This window comes from Lactuca sativa, chromosome 8, assembly GCF_002870075.4.
Source record: "Lactuca sativa cultivar Salinas chromosome 8, Lsat_Salinas_v11, whole genome shotgun sequence".
Taxonomy (NCBI): Eukaryota; Viridiplantae; Streptophyta; class Magnoliopsida; order Asterales; family Asteraceae; genus Lactuca; species Lactuca sativa.
The window spans coordinates 159,010,049-159,030,264 of record NC_056630.2 but is presented as its reverse complement, the minus strand read 5'-3'; the positions used below and the strand labels follow the sequence as shown (position 1 = coordinate 159,030,264).

Sequence of the window (20,216 nt, the reverse complement as noted above, 5' to 3'; positions counted from 1 at the left end):
TTATATATGTGGGCTTATGATCCAAGATTCCTTATGTTGGGTTTAACCCATGTGGTGACCCATGGATACTCCATGGAGGTTAAAACCCATGGAGCATAAGGAATGGGTAAAGTCATGAGTTACATGGTGTAACATTAATAGCCACACTATATAAAGACCCCTTTAGCTCAAGAAATTGGCACTAGTGATACTTATATGAGGGCTAGCCAATTTCAGCATGAAGTATCTTCTTTTCATGGTTATTACAAGTGTTGATGATGTTGTGTGAACCATTTGAGGTGTCACACTTGGGGCACTAGGCTCTCGAGCTTCATGAAGTTAAGCTACATCAACAAGGTATGTATTTCTATCTAGTTTATTATTCAAGTATCAAAAGATTGTATGCTAGTTAGGGTAATACCTTGGAATATTCATATTTGCATGTATAATAGAAAAAACATAGATCCAAGGTATTTAGGGTTGCATGTACACTTAGGAGTGTTAGAATGCTCAAAACCCAACAGTGGTATCAGAGCCATGAGTTGTTTTCTGTTATATTAATGAAAATGTTTTATTTTCAAAGTTGAAAAAAAAAGGAAAAAAAGAACATGACGTTTGTCATTTTTTAATATAATTACTTGTTTTTGTGAAAAATTAATTATTTGTAAAATTTGAAACATTTGCTATATGAGTTGAATTAGGTCAAATTTAGTAAAAGATAAAATTATATGATTATTTTATTAGTTTTAAAAGTTTGATATAAAGAGTTTTTTGAAACCTCCATAAGTTATGGATATGAAAAGTTTTTAAAAAAAATTGATTCAAAGTTTTTTATAGAGTTACAAAACTTGGTCTTAATGTTTTAAAGAATTCCATAACTTGTTCTTATGTTATGGAACACGAAAAGTTTCATCATAAAAGAAACATTAAACTCCATAAGTTATGGAATCCAAAAGTTTTTTTTTGGATTACCTTGTTTTATGAGTTATTTTTTAGATTAATGAAAAATATGTGTTAGTAGTTTTCAATCCAAATTAATCTAAAAGTTGTTCATAAAATGTGTTTTTGTAACTTGTCCTCAAGTCATATGAAAAGTCACATTTATGAATCTTAAAAACTCATAAAAATGCCTTAGGTTACAAAAAAATGAAGAGTCTTTCCGTATAAATAGTTTTTATGGCTCCATAACTTGTCCTCAAGTTATGGATGTCCAAGAGTCTCTTCATTAAAAGTTTTAAAGTTTTAATTAAAAATCATAAGTTATAAAAATCCAAGAGTTTTGGATAGTTTCAAAACTTGCCCTCAAGTTTTGGAATTTGAAAAGTTTGCTTTTATGAATACTTTAATTCCAAGTTAAGCCCTTAGAATTTTAAAGAGTTAAAATTCAACCCTTATACTTTATAATATTATAAGTTAATAATATTTATATATGTATAAGAGCAAGTCAGTCTTACCATTAGTAGGCCTCATTCACGAAGCCAGTCTATAAGGGGGTATAAGGTTACTGCCTATAAAATGGCAGTTTAATGGGTGTCCACTCTCACCCACCACTTCCTTGACCAGTGGAGGGTCGTTAGCCGAACGGGTAGGACAAGGACTATAGTTCTCCCTTCATTAAAAGTATTAATGATAAATATAAAGTAACTAAATGTTTTTTATAATTCCCAATCTTAGTTACTTTAGGAAAATGTGAATAAGGTGCTAATCCATGAAATTACACTTTGCACTTTGTTTAAGTCGGTTAGTGGAGCGTGTGTGGTTAACCGAAACACTAACTCTTATTTAACAAGGTAGGAAAAGGGTAAGTTAATATTTATCATAGTATCGATGGAGCGTGTGTGGTTAACCGGCACATCAATTGAGGGGTAAATATTAAGGGTACCAAGTATATTTGCATGGATATTCACACCTTGTTTTGTGATCCTCGGCATCCCAGTCACAAAACCTGAAGGGCACACTCGAGATTGAAACGTGCCATTGCACAGTTCAATGAATCTTAAAAGATCTAGGAGTTTCAAATCCAATTAAAAACCTAATAATTATTTCGTTTTTCATGGTGGAAATTGGTGAATCGTCATTCACCTACCTTTAAATATTTTATAGCTTGGATTACGGCATCCCTCTTCCGAGTTATAAAATATTGTGTTGGGTCCTAGCCTTAATATTTCATATTGGGTGTTATATTAAGGACTTTAGATCAACTATCTTGAATATCTCCCAAAAGATGTCTAGTTCAGACATCTATGATCTTCCCAAATCTCTTGGAACTTCACTTTCTCCACCTCCTCCAATTATTCTCCCTAACCCACAAGTTCAAGGTCACTCAAGCCCTATTGGCAACGCAAGGTCTAGGTGTGATCACATCTACGAGATGAAGTCACATATTGACAAGTCGGGAGAGTTGGGTGTCAAAGTCTTAAGAAAGTTGGATGTTCAATCACTTTCTAAGTCACATAGTGAGTTCCTTTGGGACCCCTATGAAACAGACTATGACAAGACCCTTAATGATCTCATCTATTTGCTAAGATCAACTTCCTAAAACTTTATGGACATTGACAATGATGACATTGGAAATCCAGAAAAAACATTCTCTTCCCAATGGAAAGGGATCGGCCATAGTCAACTTGGTTGACCAAATGGTAAAGAGAAAAGATAAGTCTGTGATAGTACCGGTACCATTACCAAAGGCTCGATATGTTTATATTGCCAAAGGAAGGGGTATTACTTGCGAAGCTGCCAAATTTTACCTAAGGATGTTAAAGTCAATAAGTTCGACTCTACTTCAGGTAAAGTCCACTATCTAACTCTGCTAAGTTTCTATTCTGAGATTCTTGATACATGATGTGACTGGGTCACATGTTGATGTTTTAAGAATCAAAGAAAAATGAAGAAACTTAAAGAAAGAATATGTTGAATCTGATCGCGTAGATGGATTTCTATCGCATAGTTTGAAGATCGGATTCTTGAGCTACTTCTTAGGAGTTCTGATATATTTCTTAGGAACAGATAACAACATAGTTTTCATGCTCTTTTGCATTGTAAGGATAGTTTTTCCGCAAAGTTTTTAAAATAAAAGGAAAAAAATGATGATTTTATTTATTTTAAAATATCCTTACAATGGCATTTGAGGGAAAAAAAATTGTTGCTTATATGATTCCATTAATAGGAAGAGTGGAAATATGAAATTGATTCTTTCATTTGTGGTAATGTCTAAATTTACCAAATAAAGAAAGATCCTCATCATCCAAGTTTCAGTTGGACCGAAACTTGGAATCATGCAAGTTGTACAGCATGATGAATGAGAAATTTTCATCTTTGGAAAATTAAGACTAGTTCCTTGTTCACATGTATATGTGAAGTCAAGTGAAGGACTAAGGGATTGAGTACACATTCTTGTGAACTGTCATTTTAATTTACATGGATGATGTTATTATAGCTGGAAATAATCTAGACCGGATTCAAGAAACAAAGACACAACTTGATAAATCCTTTAGCATCAAAGCCTTTAGATGGGTTAGTTTTGAGTTAGAGGATGTACATTTTGGTTATCGAGTTATGGCATCTGTTGTGAGTGAAATTTTGTGGGTTAGATGGATCCTTAAGGACTCCAGATTGTCATTAGCTGCCCAACAGTTTTGTTTTGCGACAACTAGGTTGTCCGTCATATTGGTAACAACCCTATGTTTTATGAACGCATAAAACATGTTGAAACGGACTGTTTTTTTTTTGTTCGTGAAAGGGTTGCTTCTCAAGAAATCACATTAATGAAGATCGACAACAAAAGGCAGGTTGCTGACCTGTTAACCAAAGGTTTTGAAAAGGACTTGGAAGGAATCAATTTAAGTTTCTTCTTGGAAAGATGGGCATAAAGAGCAAGTTTCGTCTTAAGGGGAAATACAAGATATGATAGGATATTGATAGTATATGTATTTATCTTATTCCTAATTTTTAGCTTAGTTTGTTAAGTCCTTTGGTATTTAATCATTGTGTATCACGTTTCTATGATCAAGACATTCAGTTAATAAACTATATGTTCCAATACCATCGAATTCTAGATCTACTGCCCATGGTATTTTAGGTTTTACATATAAATCTCAGTGTGTCTGTCGCTAATATTGGTTGTTTTATTTATTATTGTTATTTCTGATTTCCTTTAATTTGAGGTGTTATTTCACATTATAAAATCATATAAAGATTTAGATTGGTTGTGACTTCACTTTGATCTGGTTTTACAAACTCTTCTAACTAAGAAAAATGTTTATTGTTACATACTCGTTCATTTTTCATCGAAAAAAAACTATATTGTAACCAATGATATAAGGAAACCAAAGTGGTAGCATGATATGGATTGGGTCTTGATGGAAGCATCCTTCATAGATAATTTATTTGCATATATTTATTTGAAATAGCATGATAGACCATATGATATCATCATGATCAGTACATGGTGTCCTTTCCGAACAATAAAACACAAAGCAACATAACAAACGTAGTGATAGCCAGTAACCTTCGAATAGACATCATAACCTCAAAGGGTTATATGTTCCTTATTTCATAGTACATACATATTTCAAAGGTTATTTTGTCCTTATCTCACTTGCAGGCTTTCAAATACACACCAATGTTATCGATATAATAGCCAGCAAGCCCATAAAATCCAACAAAAGAACCAACATCCCATGATACAGGGAAAGGAGTCCCTCTTACATTACCAAAAGGTCCATGAGTTTTCTTGTTTGTGGTGAATGATATTGATGATATTATAGGCAATCCAGCAACACTTCCCCTTGATAATGCACTTGTTCCACAAATGCCAGTTATTTCCTCATCCCTTTCAAATATTATCTAACCATGAATGAAAAATTAAACATGTCAATTAAAGATAACTAAGAATATTAAAAGACATGTTATATCAATCATAAAAAAATAAGTTGAAGAATATATATTTATGAATTGTTTACCTCAGAAACTGTGTCTCCACCGTTCCAACCACCAAAGGTTTCAGTAGTTTGTGTTAAGCTTCCACATTGTGTGGTGAACATGAGAGAGTATATAAGATCACCATGATCAATGGTTATCTTCTTCAAATGATGATTTTTCTCAAGTTGGAATGACCAAACATTTTGTGGACTTCCAGGTTCAGTTTTTCCCCATGTTCCAACCTGTATGATATTCTCAAAGGCTTTGAGATACACACCAATGGCATCAATATAATAGCCAGCAAGCCCATAAAACCCAACTAATGAGCCTTTGTGCCATGGTAAAGAAAAAACATTTTCAGTTGCACAACCAAAAGGTCCATATGTCCTCTTGTTTGTCTTAAAAGATAGTAATGAAATTACTAGATTACCCCCTCGATTACCAATGGCTCCACCAACCTCAGTTATTTCCTCATCACCCTCAAAGTGTACCTGATTAATCCACCAAGAATATTGATTAATAAAAATATCGCTGCATATTGATTAATGATTAGTGGAGTAAAGAGAATAAGAGATCAACTCACCTCAGAAACTGTGTCTCCACCATTCCAACCACCAAACTTGTTGGAATTATGCAAAACACCTCCGCATTTAGTTGTGAACATGAGAGAGTATATTAGTTCACCATGGTCAATGGTTATCTTCACCAGTTTATGATCTTTCTCAAGTGCAAAAGACCACTCATTCTGAGGACCTCCACTTTGTTTTCCCCATTTTCCAACTCGAATACATCCTGCTACTTTGCTACTTTGTACCCCTTCCATGAGAAACACAATACGTAATTAACTATATAAATGCAATGCAATAAGGAACAAGCTCCTCGATCTCAATGTGTGTGTCAAATGAATGACCAATGGCTCCTTAAATACATGTTAACCAAAACTATTTGAGTAAATTACAAAAATAGTCCCGGTGATTATATGGTTTTTTGAAGCAAGTCCAGTTTTTATAATTGTAAAAGTAATCGTCTCTAAAATATTTTTTGTCACTTATCTGGGTATTTGGCATCTAGCTTAGGGCGTTTAAACCATCTGAAATTCCTGTAGTAGCCTTACTTTTATATTTATTATTAAATTGAACATGTATATATATAGTTGATTATTACATCTTACATCATTGTAGGTTTCTTCGATTTGGAACAAATTATAGAAAACAGAAACATGTTTCTTCAAGAAGATGTACAGGTGGTGGTTATAGACATCTTGAGTTGGTGGGTCTTGTAGGATCAAACATTTCATATTAATAAAATTAATAACGGACGATTAAATATAAAATCAGGTGTATAAAAGTAATTTTATTTGGTTTTAACTTCCAAATTTAAATGTCAGTGTCAGTTAGGTTCAAGGACCAAATGGCAACAAAAAATGATTTAGGTACTACGAGGGCTACAATTGAAACAATCGGACTTGATTCAAAAATATTATATAACCACAGAGACCATTTCTATAATTTGCTCTAGTTATTTGAATATCATTAATTAAGATGGAAATAGAGATTAAAGCAACCATGTTTTCGTTAAGTTCATTGTTTAAAATAAATTAATGGTTTATATCAAAATTAACTAAAAGTTAAAAATGTTTAAGCGTCCTTGCATTTTTCATGCAATAAAGATATGTCAGAACTTCGATAATAAACAATCAAGAGGGAGAGATATACTAGAATTTTTGAATAATTGTTGATTTCTTTCTATGCAATTAGATGAAGCCATGCATTAAAATGGGGTATATGGCACACAAAACATTTTTTTTACAAATTCGATTTTGACACCGTGTTTTTTTTTGTGTCAATTTTGACACTGTGTTTTCCAATTTGTTACAATTCTGACCACTTGACCGGTTAACCACGTTACATGCTCACGTGGCATGATAACGTGTCAGTTTTGATGACGTGACATGCTGACGTGTTAAAATTGATTTTTTTTTCCACAAAAAACACGAAGTTTTCACTTTTTTTCGATTTTGACACTAAGTTTAATTTTTTATTCAATTTTGACACTATGTTTTTTTTGTTCCAATCGAACATCGCTTATCAAATTTTGTTCGATTTTGTCTATTTTCCATTTGAAACCGTATAAATATATTTTTTTATTACATTTTAAACCGTATAAACATATTTTTTTCGTTTAAAAACGGCATTTTTATTTAAATACAAGGTGTTTTTTTTTCTAACATTCAAAACATTAGTTATATCATGAGAATCAAACTAACCATAAGCTTCTAATAAGATGTAAAAATTTGATGGGTTGCAAACTTGATATCCGAGTTTTGATCGATTACACGCATCCAAACACATTTTAAAGTTTCATATTTAATATAAAATACAATTTTTATATAACTAATACATATTTATACATAAAAATATGGTTTGAGCGTTAAAAAAAATTATTTATACAAAACTATGGTTTTTAAATGAAAAAAAAAACATATTTCTACGGTTTAAATGTATTAAAAAATATTTATATGGTTTCAAATAGAAAATTGTCAACATTGAACAAAACTGGAAAAAATGATGTTTGATGTGGAACAAAAAAACATAGTGTCAAAGTTGAAAAAAAAAATTAAACTTAGTGTCAAAATAAAAAAAAATGAAAACTTAGTGTTTTTTGTGAGAAAAAAATTCAATTTTGACACGTCAGCATATCATGTAAGCATGCCACGTCATCAAAACTGACACGTCATTATGCCACGTCAGCATGTAAACTGATTAACCGGTCAAGTGGTCAGAATTGTAACAAATTAGAAAATACAGTGTCAAAATTGACACAAAAAAAAACACGATGTCAAAATCGAATATCTGTGTAAAAAGAGTGTTTTTTGTGCTATTTACCCTTAAAATAGAGTATGAATGTGCTAACGATTCAGAATCATAACTCGATTTTGGCTTTATTGAACAACATCTTCGTACATGTGATTTTGATATTAATGTTTGTGCTATGTAAATTTTATAATTGATTCATGATGGAATACTCAAAATAGATGCTTTCATTTAGAAGGGAACCACCAGATAACAGATTACTCCAAATTTTACCTATATGAATGTGACTTTTTCTGCCACGTTGCACGTTATGTTATTCACTAAGTAATACATTGAGTTTCTTTCACACAAAAATCTCTATTTCCATGTCGCAAGGAAATCATTGTTCGCTCCAATAAGGCTATCAATGTGCAAATTGTTCGATCCATCATTATTTTTTGCCAAAAGTAATGCTCCATTTAATCCAACACACATTTTTTACTATGATCTTCGACAACCCAAAAGACATTTTGTCTAATACTTTCAAGGATGCTGAAAAATTTTAGTGGGGCTTAAAATGAAAAGACGAAGTAGAAAGTGAGAGATATGTCGACGGATTTGATAAGTGTGAGTCTACCACCATTGACAAGAAATTTGCTTCCCATCTATTAAGTTCCTTTTGGGACTTATCAATAACCTTTATCAACTCATGTTATATTTATGTGATTGACCGATGTAAAAACAATGGATCGGTTATACTTTCTTTTAAAGAATCTTACTTTCATTGGTTCTCATTATAGCATTATATCAATGGACTATGAAAAATCTACCAAATTAAAGTTAAATCATTCATATACTATCTTTTGGGAAGTCTTCAGAATGAAGAAGTTCCAAATTTTATTTTGTTAACAAAAAATTTTTGATTATCGGACAAAAAAATTCAAATCAATCTTTTTTTACCGGTAAAGTAAGTATAGTAAAATACTCTACCCTGTTATCTCCAGAAAAATCTTATTATTTTCGTTCAAATTATGAAAAAATTCCTATTTTTTTACTTCAACTCTTTTTACTATTTCACTAAAAATTTGAAATTTTGTTGGTTCAAGTTATGAATAGAAATAAATGCATTGTACTCCGTAAAACTAATGATCGAAGTCCTCTATAACCAATTATTTGTCATAAAACAATGATGTTAACATCATTTTGAACTCAACACCGTTCATGTAGTCCATATCTCATATAAATTTATGTTACAAGTATTATAAGATATTCAAATTACGTGTTGAACACCTTATTACAGTATACTTAAAAGTATGTAAATGGAAAACCAATTGTTGTGTTCATATAAAAAATCATTGACTGATGACAAACAAATCAATACAATAGTAGTTTAGGTGAGGCCATATGGATTCTAGAAAAGTGCATGAGTTTTATCCTTCATGGCTATAAGATCCTAACCGTATATAATTTTCAAAACATACATATTGCAGTTACAAATACCAATTATCATTCTCATTCCAGCATGACATCCAATATCCTCATGGCTACAAGCATCACATATCAGGCCAACCTATTGTTGACTACTCAGCACTAGCATGCAAGTCTACAAACTCATACAACATATACAGGCATCTCCCCTAGCCCTAACTAGCATGCGATTCACATATTCATAATCAAATCATAACAGATAAAAAATGTGGGTATCCTGGGGAAATTTACTTGAGCTCAGTTGATTGCATGCACTACACCCTTTCTAGTCTTAGAAAACCTTTTTCTTGAAAACATTTTCTTTTGAAAATTTTTGAAATTTTTTTAAAACCTTACAGATCCTCAGTTTGAGTTCAGACACACCCAAAGGTATCCCCGAATCCCTCAAACCAAGGCTCCGATACCAACTTGTAACGACCCAAAAATCAAGGGTAAAAATTTCATTTTTAATATAGCTAAAACATTAATACCATTTATTTCAAACATTTCAAATCATCATTAAGTAAAACATTTATCAGAGGTCATCTCAAAATCATTCATTGCGGAAATCATGGGTGTGTGCACTACGATCAATCCGAACTCTTCATTTCCAAATCGATGATACCTGAAACCAAAACTCTAAACCGTAAGCACAAAGCTTAGTGAGTCGCTCAGAGCATACCCCATACACAATCCAAATAACACATACCATATTAGCTATAAAAGTTACATATATCACATAAGTCATGCATACATAAACCTGTAAGGATGCCATGGGCTACCAAACATGGTCTTTACCTAGGAATGCCATGGGCTACCCCACATGGTCTTACATCGACGGGCTACCCCACATTGTCTTACATCCAATGTCATGGGCTACCCCACATGGTCTTACATCTAATGCCACGGGCTCCCCCCTGGGGTCTTCCATGCAAGTATCACAAAGACAACTAGCATAACACATATCATATAACCACTAGCATACCACTTAGCATAAAGCTAACTATCATACCACATATCTCTACTATAGCTAGTGTACCACATAACATAAAATGGGTCGGCTTTAGTGCCTTTGACCCGTTGGTATGGTGAAAAGACTCACCTCACACTGCAGAAGCTTACTGCATGAATGCCTTAGTTTCTGCCCTACCAGTTTCCCGAGCAACCACTTCAATCAATATGCCCAAATTAGCAATTGGCCCCATACCATACTCCTTAATCCATGCATGGGGTAAAATGACCATTTTACCCATGACCCAATATGATCCAAAACTAAGGCCCAAACCCAAAATAAAAGCCCAACATTATAATTTCCATAAAACCATCAATGGCCCAGTTTTCCAAATTAGGCCTAAACCTTTCTAATGGACCTTATACTAAAGCCCAATATTTTCCTTAGTCAATAATCCTGACCCAATTGGCCTATGAAGGCCCAAAACAACCTAGTCCACAAATTGGCCCAAACTGAAGCCCATAATGCGAAGTCCATTTCTATATTGGGCCACAAGGGCCAATGGGCCCAACTATCAGCAAATCCATGCCCAAAACCATTAGGTCCTAATGGTCCGAAGTCCACAGAGGCCCAATACCTCCTGAGAGCGTACGCCCAACGTACCTTTTCTGTATGCTTCGCGTGCTGGGCAAAAGGGTTCTACGCGCGGCGTACTACATTGTACGCCCAGCATACAAACAGTTGATGCACAAAATCCATTGAGTGCTTAATGCTTCAAACCAAGGGACCATATTACAGATCTAAGTTGTACCTAACGTCTTAATCCATAAAGTCACTGACTTGGTGACTTATATGACCCACATGAACCGAAAATCAAAGTATAACAATCTACTTCCATGAAAATGACCATAACTCTTGAATGAATCCATTAATAACTCCAAGATGGCGACTTTGTGCCTTAGGGACTTAGTTAGCACCAAGGGTAGCAACCCTAAACCTAAAAACAGATTTGGAACCATAAAGCTCCATTCTTGGGACCAAAAGATCCAAAAACCCAACATAATAGATCTAAGCATTCAATGGTCAAGTTCAGAGCTTTATACCTTCATCAAGCTGAAAATGAGTCATAAAAGCCAGATCCATAAGCTTCTTCTTGATCTCCATCTTTGCATTAACTCCACCTTCTTGAAAATGGGCCAAACTCTCCAAAAATGGACTTCATAAGCTCAAAATGCCCCTATGAATGGTATAAGACGATTTCTAGGGTTTAGAGGGGTGGAGGCTGAAGATTAATAGGGTTAGTTTATTGTTAATTTAGTGTCTAAGTCCATAATTATAATTGGTATGTACTTGACCTGACTCGGCATGGTCCATTTGGGTTGCATGGCATCGAAACATTTGGATAGACCGTTTGTGAGAAGAGGACATTTGTGACATATTAATATATTATAAGTTCTAATATATTAATATGAAATCATGTTATTTAATTAGTATTGATCAAGAATTAATTTTGACTTAATTTAGTGATCAAAAGAGACTAATTAAATATATGGGGATTGATTGTGAAAATCGTTAATTCTTATATATGTGGGCTTATGATCCAAGATTCCTTATGTTGGGTTTAACCCATGTGGTGACCCATGGATACTCCATGGAGGTTAAAACCCATGGAGCATAAGGAATGGGTAAAGTCATGAGTTACATGGTGTAACATTAATAGCCACACTATATAAAGACCCCTTTAGCTCAAGAAATTGGCACTAGTGATACTTATATGAGGGCTAGCCAATTTCAGCATGAAGTATCTTCTTTTCATGGTTATTACAAGTGTTGATGATGTTGTGTGAACCATTTGAGGTGTCACACTTGGGGCACTAGGCTCTCGAGCTTCATGAAGTTAAGCTACATCAACAAGGTATGTATTTCTATCTAGTTTATTATTCAAGTATCAAAAGATTGTATGCTAGTTAGGGTAATACCTTGGAATATTCATATTTGCATGTATAATAGAAAAAACATAGATCCAAGGTATTTAGGGTTGCATGTACACTTAGGAGTGTTAGAATGCTCAAAACCCAACAGTGGTATCAGAGCCATGAGTTGTTTTCTGTTATATTAATGAAAATGTTTTATTTTCAAAGTTGAAAAAAAAAAGGAAAAAAAAACATGACGTTTGTCATTTTTTAATATAATTACTTGTTTTTGTGAAAAATTAATTATTTGTAAAATTTGAAACATTTGCTATATGAGTTGAATTAGGTCAAATTTAGTAAAAGATAAAATTATATGATTATTTTATTAGTTTTAAAAGTTTGATATAAAGAGTTTTTTGAAACCTCCATAAGTTATGGATATGAAAAGTTTTTAAAAAAAATTGATTCAAAGTTTTTTATGGAGTTACAAAACTTGGTCTTAATGTTTTAAAGAATTCCATAACTTGTTCTTATGTTATGGAACACGAAAAGTTTCATCATAAAAGAAACATTAAACTCCATAAGTTATGGAATCCAAAAGTTTTTTTTTGGATTACCTTGTTTTATGAGTTATTTTTTAGATTAATGAAAAATATGTGTTAGTAGTTTTCAATCCAAATTAATCTAAAAGTTGTTCATAAAATGTGTTTTTGTAACTTGTCCTCAAGTCATATGAAAAGTCACATTTATGAATCTTAAAAACTCATAAAAATGCCTTAGGTTACAAAAAAATGAAGAGTCTTTCCGTATAAATAGTTTTTATGGCTCCATAACTTGTCCTCAAGTTATGGATGTCCAAGAGTCTCTTCATTAAAAGTTTTAAAGTTTTAATTAAAAATCATAAGTTATAAAAATCCAAGAGTTTTGGATAGTTTCAAAACTTGCCCTCAAGTTTTGGAATTTGAAAAGTTTGCTTTTATGAATACTTTAATTCCAAGTTAAGCCCTTAGAATTTTAAAGAGTTAAAATTCAACCCTTATACTTTATAATATTATAAGTTAATAATATTTATATATGTATAAGAGCAAGTCAGTCTTACCATTAGTAGGCCTCATTCACGAAGCCAGTCTATAAGGGGGTATAAGGTTACTGCCTATAAAATGGCAGTTTAATGGGTGTCCACTCTCACCCACCACTTCCTTGACCAGTGGAGGGTCGTTAGCCGAACGGGTAGGACAAGGACTATAGTTCTCCCTTCATTAAAAGTATTAATGATAAATATAAAGTAACTAAATGTTTTTTATAATTCCCAATCTTAGTTACTTTAGGAAAATGTGAATAAGGTGCTAATCCATGAAATTACACTTTGCACTTTGTTTAAGTCGGTTAGTGGAGCGTGTGTGGTTAACCGAAACACTAACTCTTATTTAACAAGGTAGGAAAAGGGTAAGTTAATATTTATCATAGTATCGATGGAGCGTGTGTGGTTAACCGGCACATCAATTGAGGGGTAAATATTAAGGGTACCAAGTATATTTGCATGGATATTCACACCTTGTTTTGTGATCCTCGGCATCCCAGTCACAAAACCTGAAGGGCACACTCGAGATTGAAACGTGCCATTGCACAGTTCAATGAATCTTAAAAGATCTAGGAGTTTCAAATCCAATTAAAAACCTAATAATTATTTCGTTTTTCATGGTGGAAATTGGTGAATCGTCATTCACCTACCTTTAAATATTTTATAGCTTGGATTACGGCATCCCTCTTCCGAGTTATAAAATATTGTGTTGGGTCCTAGCCTTAATATTTCATATTGGGTGTTATATTAAGGACTTTAGATCAACTATCTTGAATATCTCCCAAAAGATGTCTAGTTCAGACATCTATGATCTTCCCAAATCTCTTGGAACTTCACTTTCTCCACCTCCTCCAATTATTCTCCCTAACCCACAAGTTCAAGGTCACTCAAGCCCTATTGGCAACGCAAGGTCTAGGTGTGATCACATCTACGAGATGAAGTCACATATTGACAAGTCGGGAGAGTTGGGTGTCAAAGTCTTAAGAAAGTTGGATGTTCAATCACTTTCTAAGTCACATAGTGAGTTCCTTTGGGACCCCTATGAAACAGACTATGACAAGACCCTTAATGATCTCATCTATTTGCTAAGATCAACTTCCTAAAACTTTATGGACATTGACAATGATGACATTGGAAATCCAGAAAAAACATTCTCTTCCCAATGGAAAGGGATCGGCCATAGTCAACTTGGTTGACCAAATGGTAAAGAGAAAAGATAAGTCTGTGATAGTACCGGTACCATTACCAAAGGCTCGATATGTTTATATTGCCAAAGGAAGGGGTATTACTTGCGAAGCTGCCAAATTTTACCTAAGGATGTTAAAGTCAATAAGTTCGACTCTACTTCAGGTAAAGTCCACTATCTAACTCTGCTAAGTTTCTATTCTGAGATTCTTGATACATGATGTGACTGGGTCACATGTTGATGTTTTAAGAATCAAAGAAAAATGAAGAAACTTAAAGAAAGAATATGTTGAATCTGATCGCGTAGATGGATTTCTATCGCATAGTTTGAAGATCGGATTCTTGAGCTACTTCTTAGGAGTTCTGATATATTTCTTAGGAATAGATAACAACATAGTTTTCATGCTCTTTTGCATTGTAAGGATAGTTTTTCCGCAAAGTTTTTAAAATAAAAGGAAAAAAATGATGATTTTATTTATTTTAAAATATCCTTACAATGGCATTTGAGGGAAAAAAAAATTGTTGCTTATATGATTCCATTAATAGGAAGAGTGGAAATATGAAATTGATTCTTTCATTTGTGGTAATGTCTAAATTTACCAAATAAAGAAAGATCCTCATCATCCAAGTTTCAATTGGACCGAAACTTGGAATCATGCAAGTTGTACAGCATGATGAATGAGAAATTTTCATCTTTGGAAAATTAAGACTAGTTCCTTGTTCACATGTATATGTGAAGTCAAGTGAAGGACTAAGGGATTGAGTACACATTCTTGTGAACTGTCATTTTAATTTACATGGATGATGTTATTATAGCTGGAAATAATCTAGACCGGATTCAAGAAACAAAGACACAACTTGATAAATCCTTTAGCATCAAAGCCTTTAGATGGGTTAGTTTTGAGTTAGAGGATGTACATTTTGGTTATCGAGTTATGGCATCTGTTGTGAGTGAAATTTTGTGGGTTAGATGGATCCTTAAGGACTCCAGATTGTCATTAGCTGCCCAACAGTTTTGTTTTGCGACAACTAGGTTGTCCGTCATATTGGTAACAACCCTATGTTTTATGAATGCATAAAACATGTTGAAACGGACTGTTTTTTTTTTTGTTCGTGAAAGGGTTGCTTCTCAAGAAATCACATTAATGAAGATCGACAACAAAAGGCAGGTTGCTGACCTGTTAACCAAAGGTTTTGAAAAGGACTTGGAAGGAATCAATTTAAGTTTCTTCTTGGAAAGATGGGCATAAAGAGCAAGTTTCGTCTTAAGGGGAAATACAAGATATGATAGGATATTGATAGTATATGTATTTATCTTATTCCTAATTTTTAGCTTAGTTTGTTAAGTCCTTTGGTATTTAATCATTGTGTATCACGTTTCTATGATCAAGACATTCAGTTAATAAACTATATGTTCCAATACCATCGAATTCTAGATCTACTGCCCATGGTATTTTAGGTTTTACATATAAATCTCAGTGTGTCTGTCGCTAATATTGGTTGTTTTATTTATTATTGTTATTTCTGATTTCCTTTAATTTGAGGTGTTATTTCACATTATAAAATCATATAAAGATTTAGATTAGTTGTGACTTCACTTTGATCTGGTTTTACAAACTCTTCTAACTAAGAAAAATGTTTATTGTTACATACTCGTTCATTTTTCATCGAAAAAAAACTATATTGTAACCAATGATATAAGGAAACCAAAGTGGTAGCATGATATGGATTGGGTCTTGATGGAAGCATCCTTCATAGATAATTTATTTGCATATATTTATTTGAAATAGCATGATAGACCATATGATATCATCATGATCAGTACATGGTGTCCTTTCCGAACAATAAAACACAAAGCAACATAACAAACGTAGTGATAGCCAGTAACCTTCGAATAGACATCATAACCTCAAAGGGTTATATGTTCCTTATTTCATAGTACATACATATTTCAAAGGTTATTTTGTCCTTATCTCACTTGCAGGCTTTCAAATACACACCAATGTTATCGATATAATAGCCAGCAAGCCCATAAAATCCAACAAAAGAACCAACATCCCATGATACAGGGAAAGGAGTCCCTCTTACATTACCAAAAGGTCCATGAGTTTTCTTGTTTGTGGTGAATGATATTGATGATATTATAGGCAATCCAGCAACACTTCCCCTTGATAATGCACTTGTTCCACAAATGCCAGTTATTTCCTCATCCCTTTCAAATATTATCTAACCATGAATGAAAAATTAAACATGTCAATTAAAGATAACTAAGAATATTAAAAGACATGTTATATCAATCATAAAAAAATAAGTTGAAGAATATATATTTATGAATTGTTTACCTCAGAAACTGTGTCTCCACCGTTCCAACCACCAAAGGTTTCAGTAGTTTGTGTTAAGCTTCCACATTGTGTGGTGAACATGAGAGAGTATATAAGATCACCATGATCAATGGTTATCTTCTTCAAATGATGATTTTTCTCAAGTTGGAATGACCAAACATTTTGTGGACTTCCAGGTTCAGTTTTTCCCCATGTTCCAACCTGTATGATATTCTCAAAGGCTTTGAGATACACACCAATGGCATCAATATAATAGCCAGCAAGCCCATAAAACCCAACTAATGAGCCTTTGTGCCATGGTAAAGAAAAAACATTTTCAGTTGCACAACCAAAAGGTCCATATGTCCTCTTGTTTGTCTTAAAAGATAGTAATGAAATTACTAGATTACCCCCTCGATTACCAATGGCTCCACCAACCTCAGTTATTTCCTCATCACCCTCAAAGTGTACCTGATTAATCCACCAAGAATATTGATTAATAAAAATATCGCTGCATATTGATTAATGATTAGTGGAGTAAAGAGAATAAGAGATCAACTCACCTCAGAAACTGTGTCTCCACCATTCCAACCACCAAACTTGTTGGAATTATGCAAAACACCTCCGCATTTAGTTGTGAACATGAGAGAGTATATTAGTTCACCATGGTCAATGGTTATCTTCACCAGTTTATGATCTTTCTCAAGTGCAAAAGACCACTCATTCTGAGGACCTCCACTTTGTTTTCCCCATTTTCCAACTCGAATACATCCTGCTACTTTGCTACTTTGTACCCCTTCCATGAGAAACACAATACGTAATTAACTATATAAATGCAATGCAATAAGGAACAAGCTCCTCGATCTCAATGTGTGTGTCAAATGAATGACCAATGGCTCCTTAAATACATGTTAACCAAAACTATTTGAGTAAATTACAAAAATAGTCCCGGTGATTATATGGTTTTTTGAAGCAAGTCCAGTTTTTATAATTGTAAAAGTAATCGTCTCTAAAATATTTTTTGTCACTTATCTGGGTATTTGGCATCTAGCTTAGGGCGTTTAAACCATCTGAAATTCCTGTAGTAGCCTTACTTTTATATTTATTATTAAATTGAACATGTATATATATAGTTGATTATTACATCTTACATCATTGTAGGTTTCTTCGATTTGGAACAAATTATAGAAAACAGAAACATGTTTCTTCAAGAAGATGTACAGGTGGTGGTTATAGACATCTTGAGTTGGTGGGTCTTGTAGGATCAAACATTTCATATTAATAAAATTAATAACGGACGATTAAATATAAAATCAGGTGTATAAAAGTAATTTTATTTGGTTTTAACTTCCAAATTTAAATGCCAGTGTCAGTTAGGTTCAAGGACCAAATGGCAACAAAAAATGATTTAGGTACTACGAGGGCTACAATTGAAACAATCGGACTTGATTCAAAAATATTATATAACCACAGAGACCATTTCTATAATTTGCTCTAGTTATTTGAATATCATTAATTAAGATGGAAATAGAGATTAAAGCAACCATGTTTTCGTTAAGTTCATTGTTTAAAATAAATTAATGGTTTATATCAAAATTAACTAAAAGTTAAAAATGTTTAAGCGTCCTTGCATTTTTCATGCAATAAAGATATGTCAGAACTTCGATAATAAACAATCAAGAGGGAGAGATATACTAGAATTTTTGAATAATTGTTGATTTCTTTCTATGCAATTAGATGAAGCCATGCATTAAAATGGGGTATATGGCACACAAAACATTTTTTTTACAAATTCGATTTTGACACCGTGTTTTTTTTGTGTCAATTTTGACACTGTGTTTTCCAATTTGTTACAATTCTGACCACTTGACCGGTTAACCAGGTTACATGCTCACGTGGCATGATAACGTGTCAGTTTTGATGACGTGACATGCTGACGTGTTAAAATTGATTTTTTTTTCCACAAAAAACACGAAGTTTTCACTTTTTTTCGATTTTGACACTAAGTTTAATTTTTTATTTCAATTTTGACACTATGTTTTTTTTGTTCCAATCGAACATCGCTTATCAAATTTTGTTCGATTTTGTCTATTTTCCATTTGAAACCGTATAAATATATTTTTTTATTACATTTTAAACCGTATAAACATATTTTTTTCGTTTAAAAACGGCATTTTTATTTAAATACAAGGTGTTTTTTTTTCTAACATTCAAAACATTAGTTATATCATGAGAATCAAACTAACCATAAGCTTCTAATAAGATGTAAAAATTTGATGGGTTGCAAACTTGATATCCGAGTTTTGATCGATTACACGCATCCAAACACATTTTAAAGTTTCATATTTAATAAAAAATACAATTTTTATATAACTAATACATATTTATACATAAAAATATGGTTTGAGCGTTAAAAAAAATTATTTATACAAAACTATGGTTTTTAAATGAAAAAAAAAAACATATTTCTACGGTTTAAATGTATTAAAAAATATTTATACGGTTTCAAATAGAAAATTGTCAACATTGAACAAAATTGGAAAAAATGATGTTTGATGTGGAACAAAAAAACATAGTGTCAAAGTTGAAAAAAAAAATTAAACTTAGTGTCAAAATCAAAAAAAATGAAAACTTAGTGTTTTTTGTGAGAAAAAAATTCAATTTTGACACGTCAGCATATCATGTAAGCATGCCACGTCATCAAAACTGACACGTCATTATGCCACGTCAGCATGTAAACTGATTAACCGGTCAAGTGGTCAGAATTGTAACAAATTGGAAAATACAGTGTCAAAATTGACACAAAAAAAACACGATGTCAAAATCGAATATCTGTGTAAAAAGAGTGTTTTTTGTGCTATTTACCCTTAAAATAGAGTATGAATGTGCTAACGATTCAGAATCATAACTCGATTTTGGCTTTATTGAACAACATCTTCGTACATGTGATTTTAATATTAATGTTTGTGCTATGTAAATTTTATAATTGATTCATGATGGAATACTCAAAATAGATGCTTTCATTTAGAAGGGAACCACCAGATAACAGATTACTCCAAATTTTACCTATATGAATGTGACTTTTTCTGCCACGTTGCACGTTATGTTGTTCACTAAGTAATACATTGAGTTTCTTTCACACAAAAATCTCTATTTCCATGTCGCAAGGAAATCATTGTTCGCTCCAATAAGGCTATCAATGTGCAAATTGTTCGATCCATCATTATTTTTTGCCAAAAGTAATGCTCCATTTAATCCAACACACATTTTTTACTATGATCTTCGACAACCCAAAAGACATTTTGTCTAATACTTTCAAGGATGCTGAAAAATTTTAGTGGGGCTTAAAATGAAAAGACGAAGTAGAAAGTGAGAGATATGTCGACGGATTTGATAAGTGTGAGTCTACCACCATTGACAAGAAATTTGCTTCCCATCTATTAAGTTCCTTTTGGGACTTATCAATAACCTTTATCAACTCATGTTATATTTATGTGATTGACCGATGTAAGAACAATGGATCGGTTATACTTTCTTTTAAAGAATCTTACTTTCATTGGTTCTCATTATAGCATTATATCAATGGACTATGAAAAATCTACCAAA

The 20,216-nt window shown here is 32.8% G+C and overlaps 2 protein-coding genes across 2 annotated transcripts; both read right to left on the bottom strand.

Moving 5' to 3' along the window:
- Nucleotides 1–4,374: 4,374 nt before the first annotated feature.
- On the bottom strand, nt 4,375–5,772 carry LOC111918592 (mannose/glucose-specific lectin). Its single transcript, XM_023914236.3, has 3 exons — nt 5,483–5,772; nt 4,941–5,390; nt 4,375–4,824 (listed from the first exon to the last, which is right to left on the bottom strand). Exons 1-3 carry the CDS (start codon nt 5,720–5,722, stop codon nt 4,573–4,575), a joined length of 942 nt encoding a protein of 313 aa, XP_023770004.1. The 5' UTR covers nt 5,723–5,772; the 3' UTR covers nt 4,375–4,572.
- A 10,293-nt stretch (nt 5,773–16,065) lies between these two features.
- Nucleotides 16,066–17,463, bottom strand: LOC128128078 (mannose/glucose-specific lectin-like). The gene is made up of 3 exons (XM_052766879.1): nt 17,174–17,463; nt 16,632–17,081; nt 16,066–16,515 (listed from the first exon to the last, which is right to left on the bottom strand). Exons 1-3 carry the CDS (start codon nt 17,411–17,413, stop codon nt 16,264–16,266), a joined length of 942 nt encoding a protein of 313 aa, XP_052622839.1. The 5' UTR covers nt 17,414–17,463; the 3' UTR covers nt 16,066–16,263.
- Nucleotides 17,464–20,216: the final 2,753 nt, after the last annotated feature.

What these genes read in the sequence shown, in the direction of transcription:
- LOC111918592 (XM_023914236.3), bottom strand. Translation starts at nt 5,722, where the DNA reads ATGGAAGGGGTACAAAGTAGCAAAGTAGCAGGATGTATTCGAGTTGGA. An exon ending in GTGGAGACACAGTTTCTGAG is followed by an intron (nt 5,391 to 5,482) that starts GTGAGTTGATCT and finishes TGGATTAATCAG; the next exon opens with GTACACTTTGAGGGTGATGA. An exon ending in GTGGAGACACAGTTTCTGAG is followed by an intron (nt 4,825 to 4,940) that starts GTAAACAATTCA and finishes ATTCATGGTTAG; the next exon opens with ATAATATTTGAAAGGGATGA.
- LOC128128078 (XM_052766879.1), bottom strand. Translation starts at nt 17,413, where the DNA reads ATGGAAGGGGTACAAAGTAGCAAAGTAGCAGGATGTATTCGAGTTGGA. An exon ending in GTGGAGACACAGTTTCTGAG is followed by an intron (nt 17,082 to 17,173) that starts GTGAGTTGATCT and finishes TGGATTAATCAG; the next exon opens with GTACACTTTGAGGGTGATGA. An exon ending in GTGGAGACACAGTTTCTGAG is followed by an intron (nt 16,516 to 16,631) that starts GTAAACAATTCA and finishes ATTCATGGTTAG; the next exon opens with ATAATATTTGAAAGGGATGA.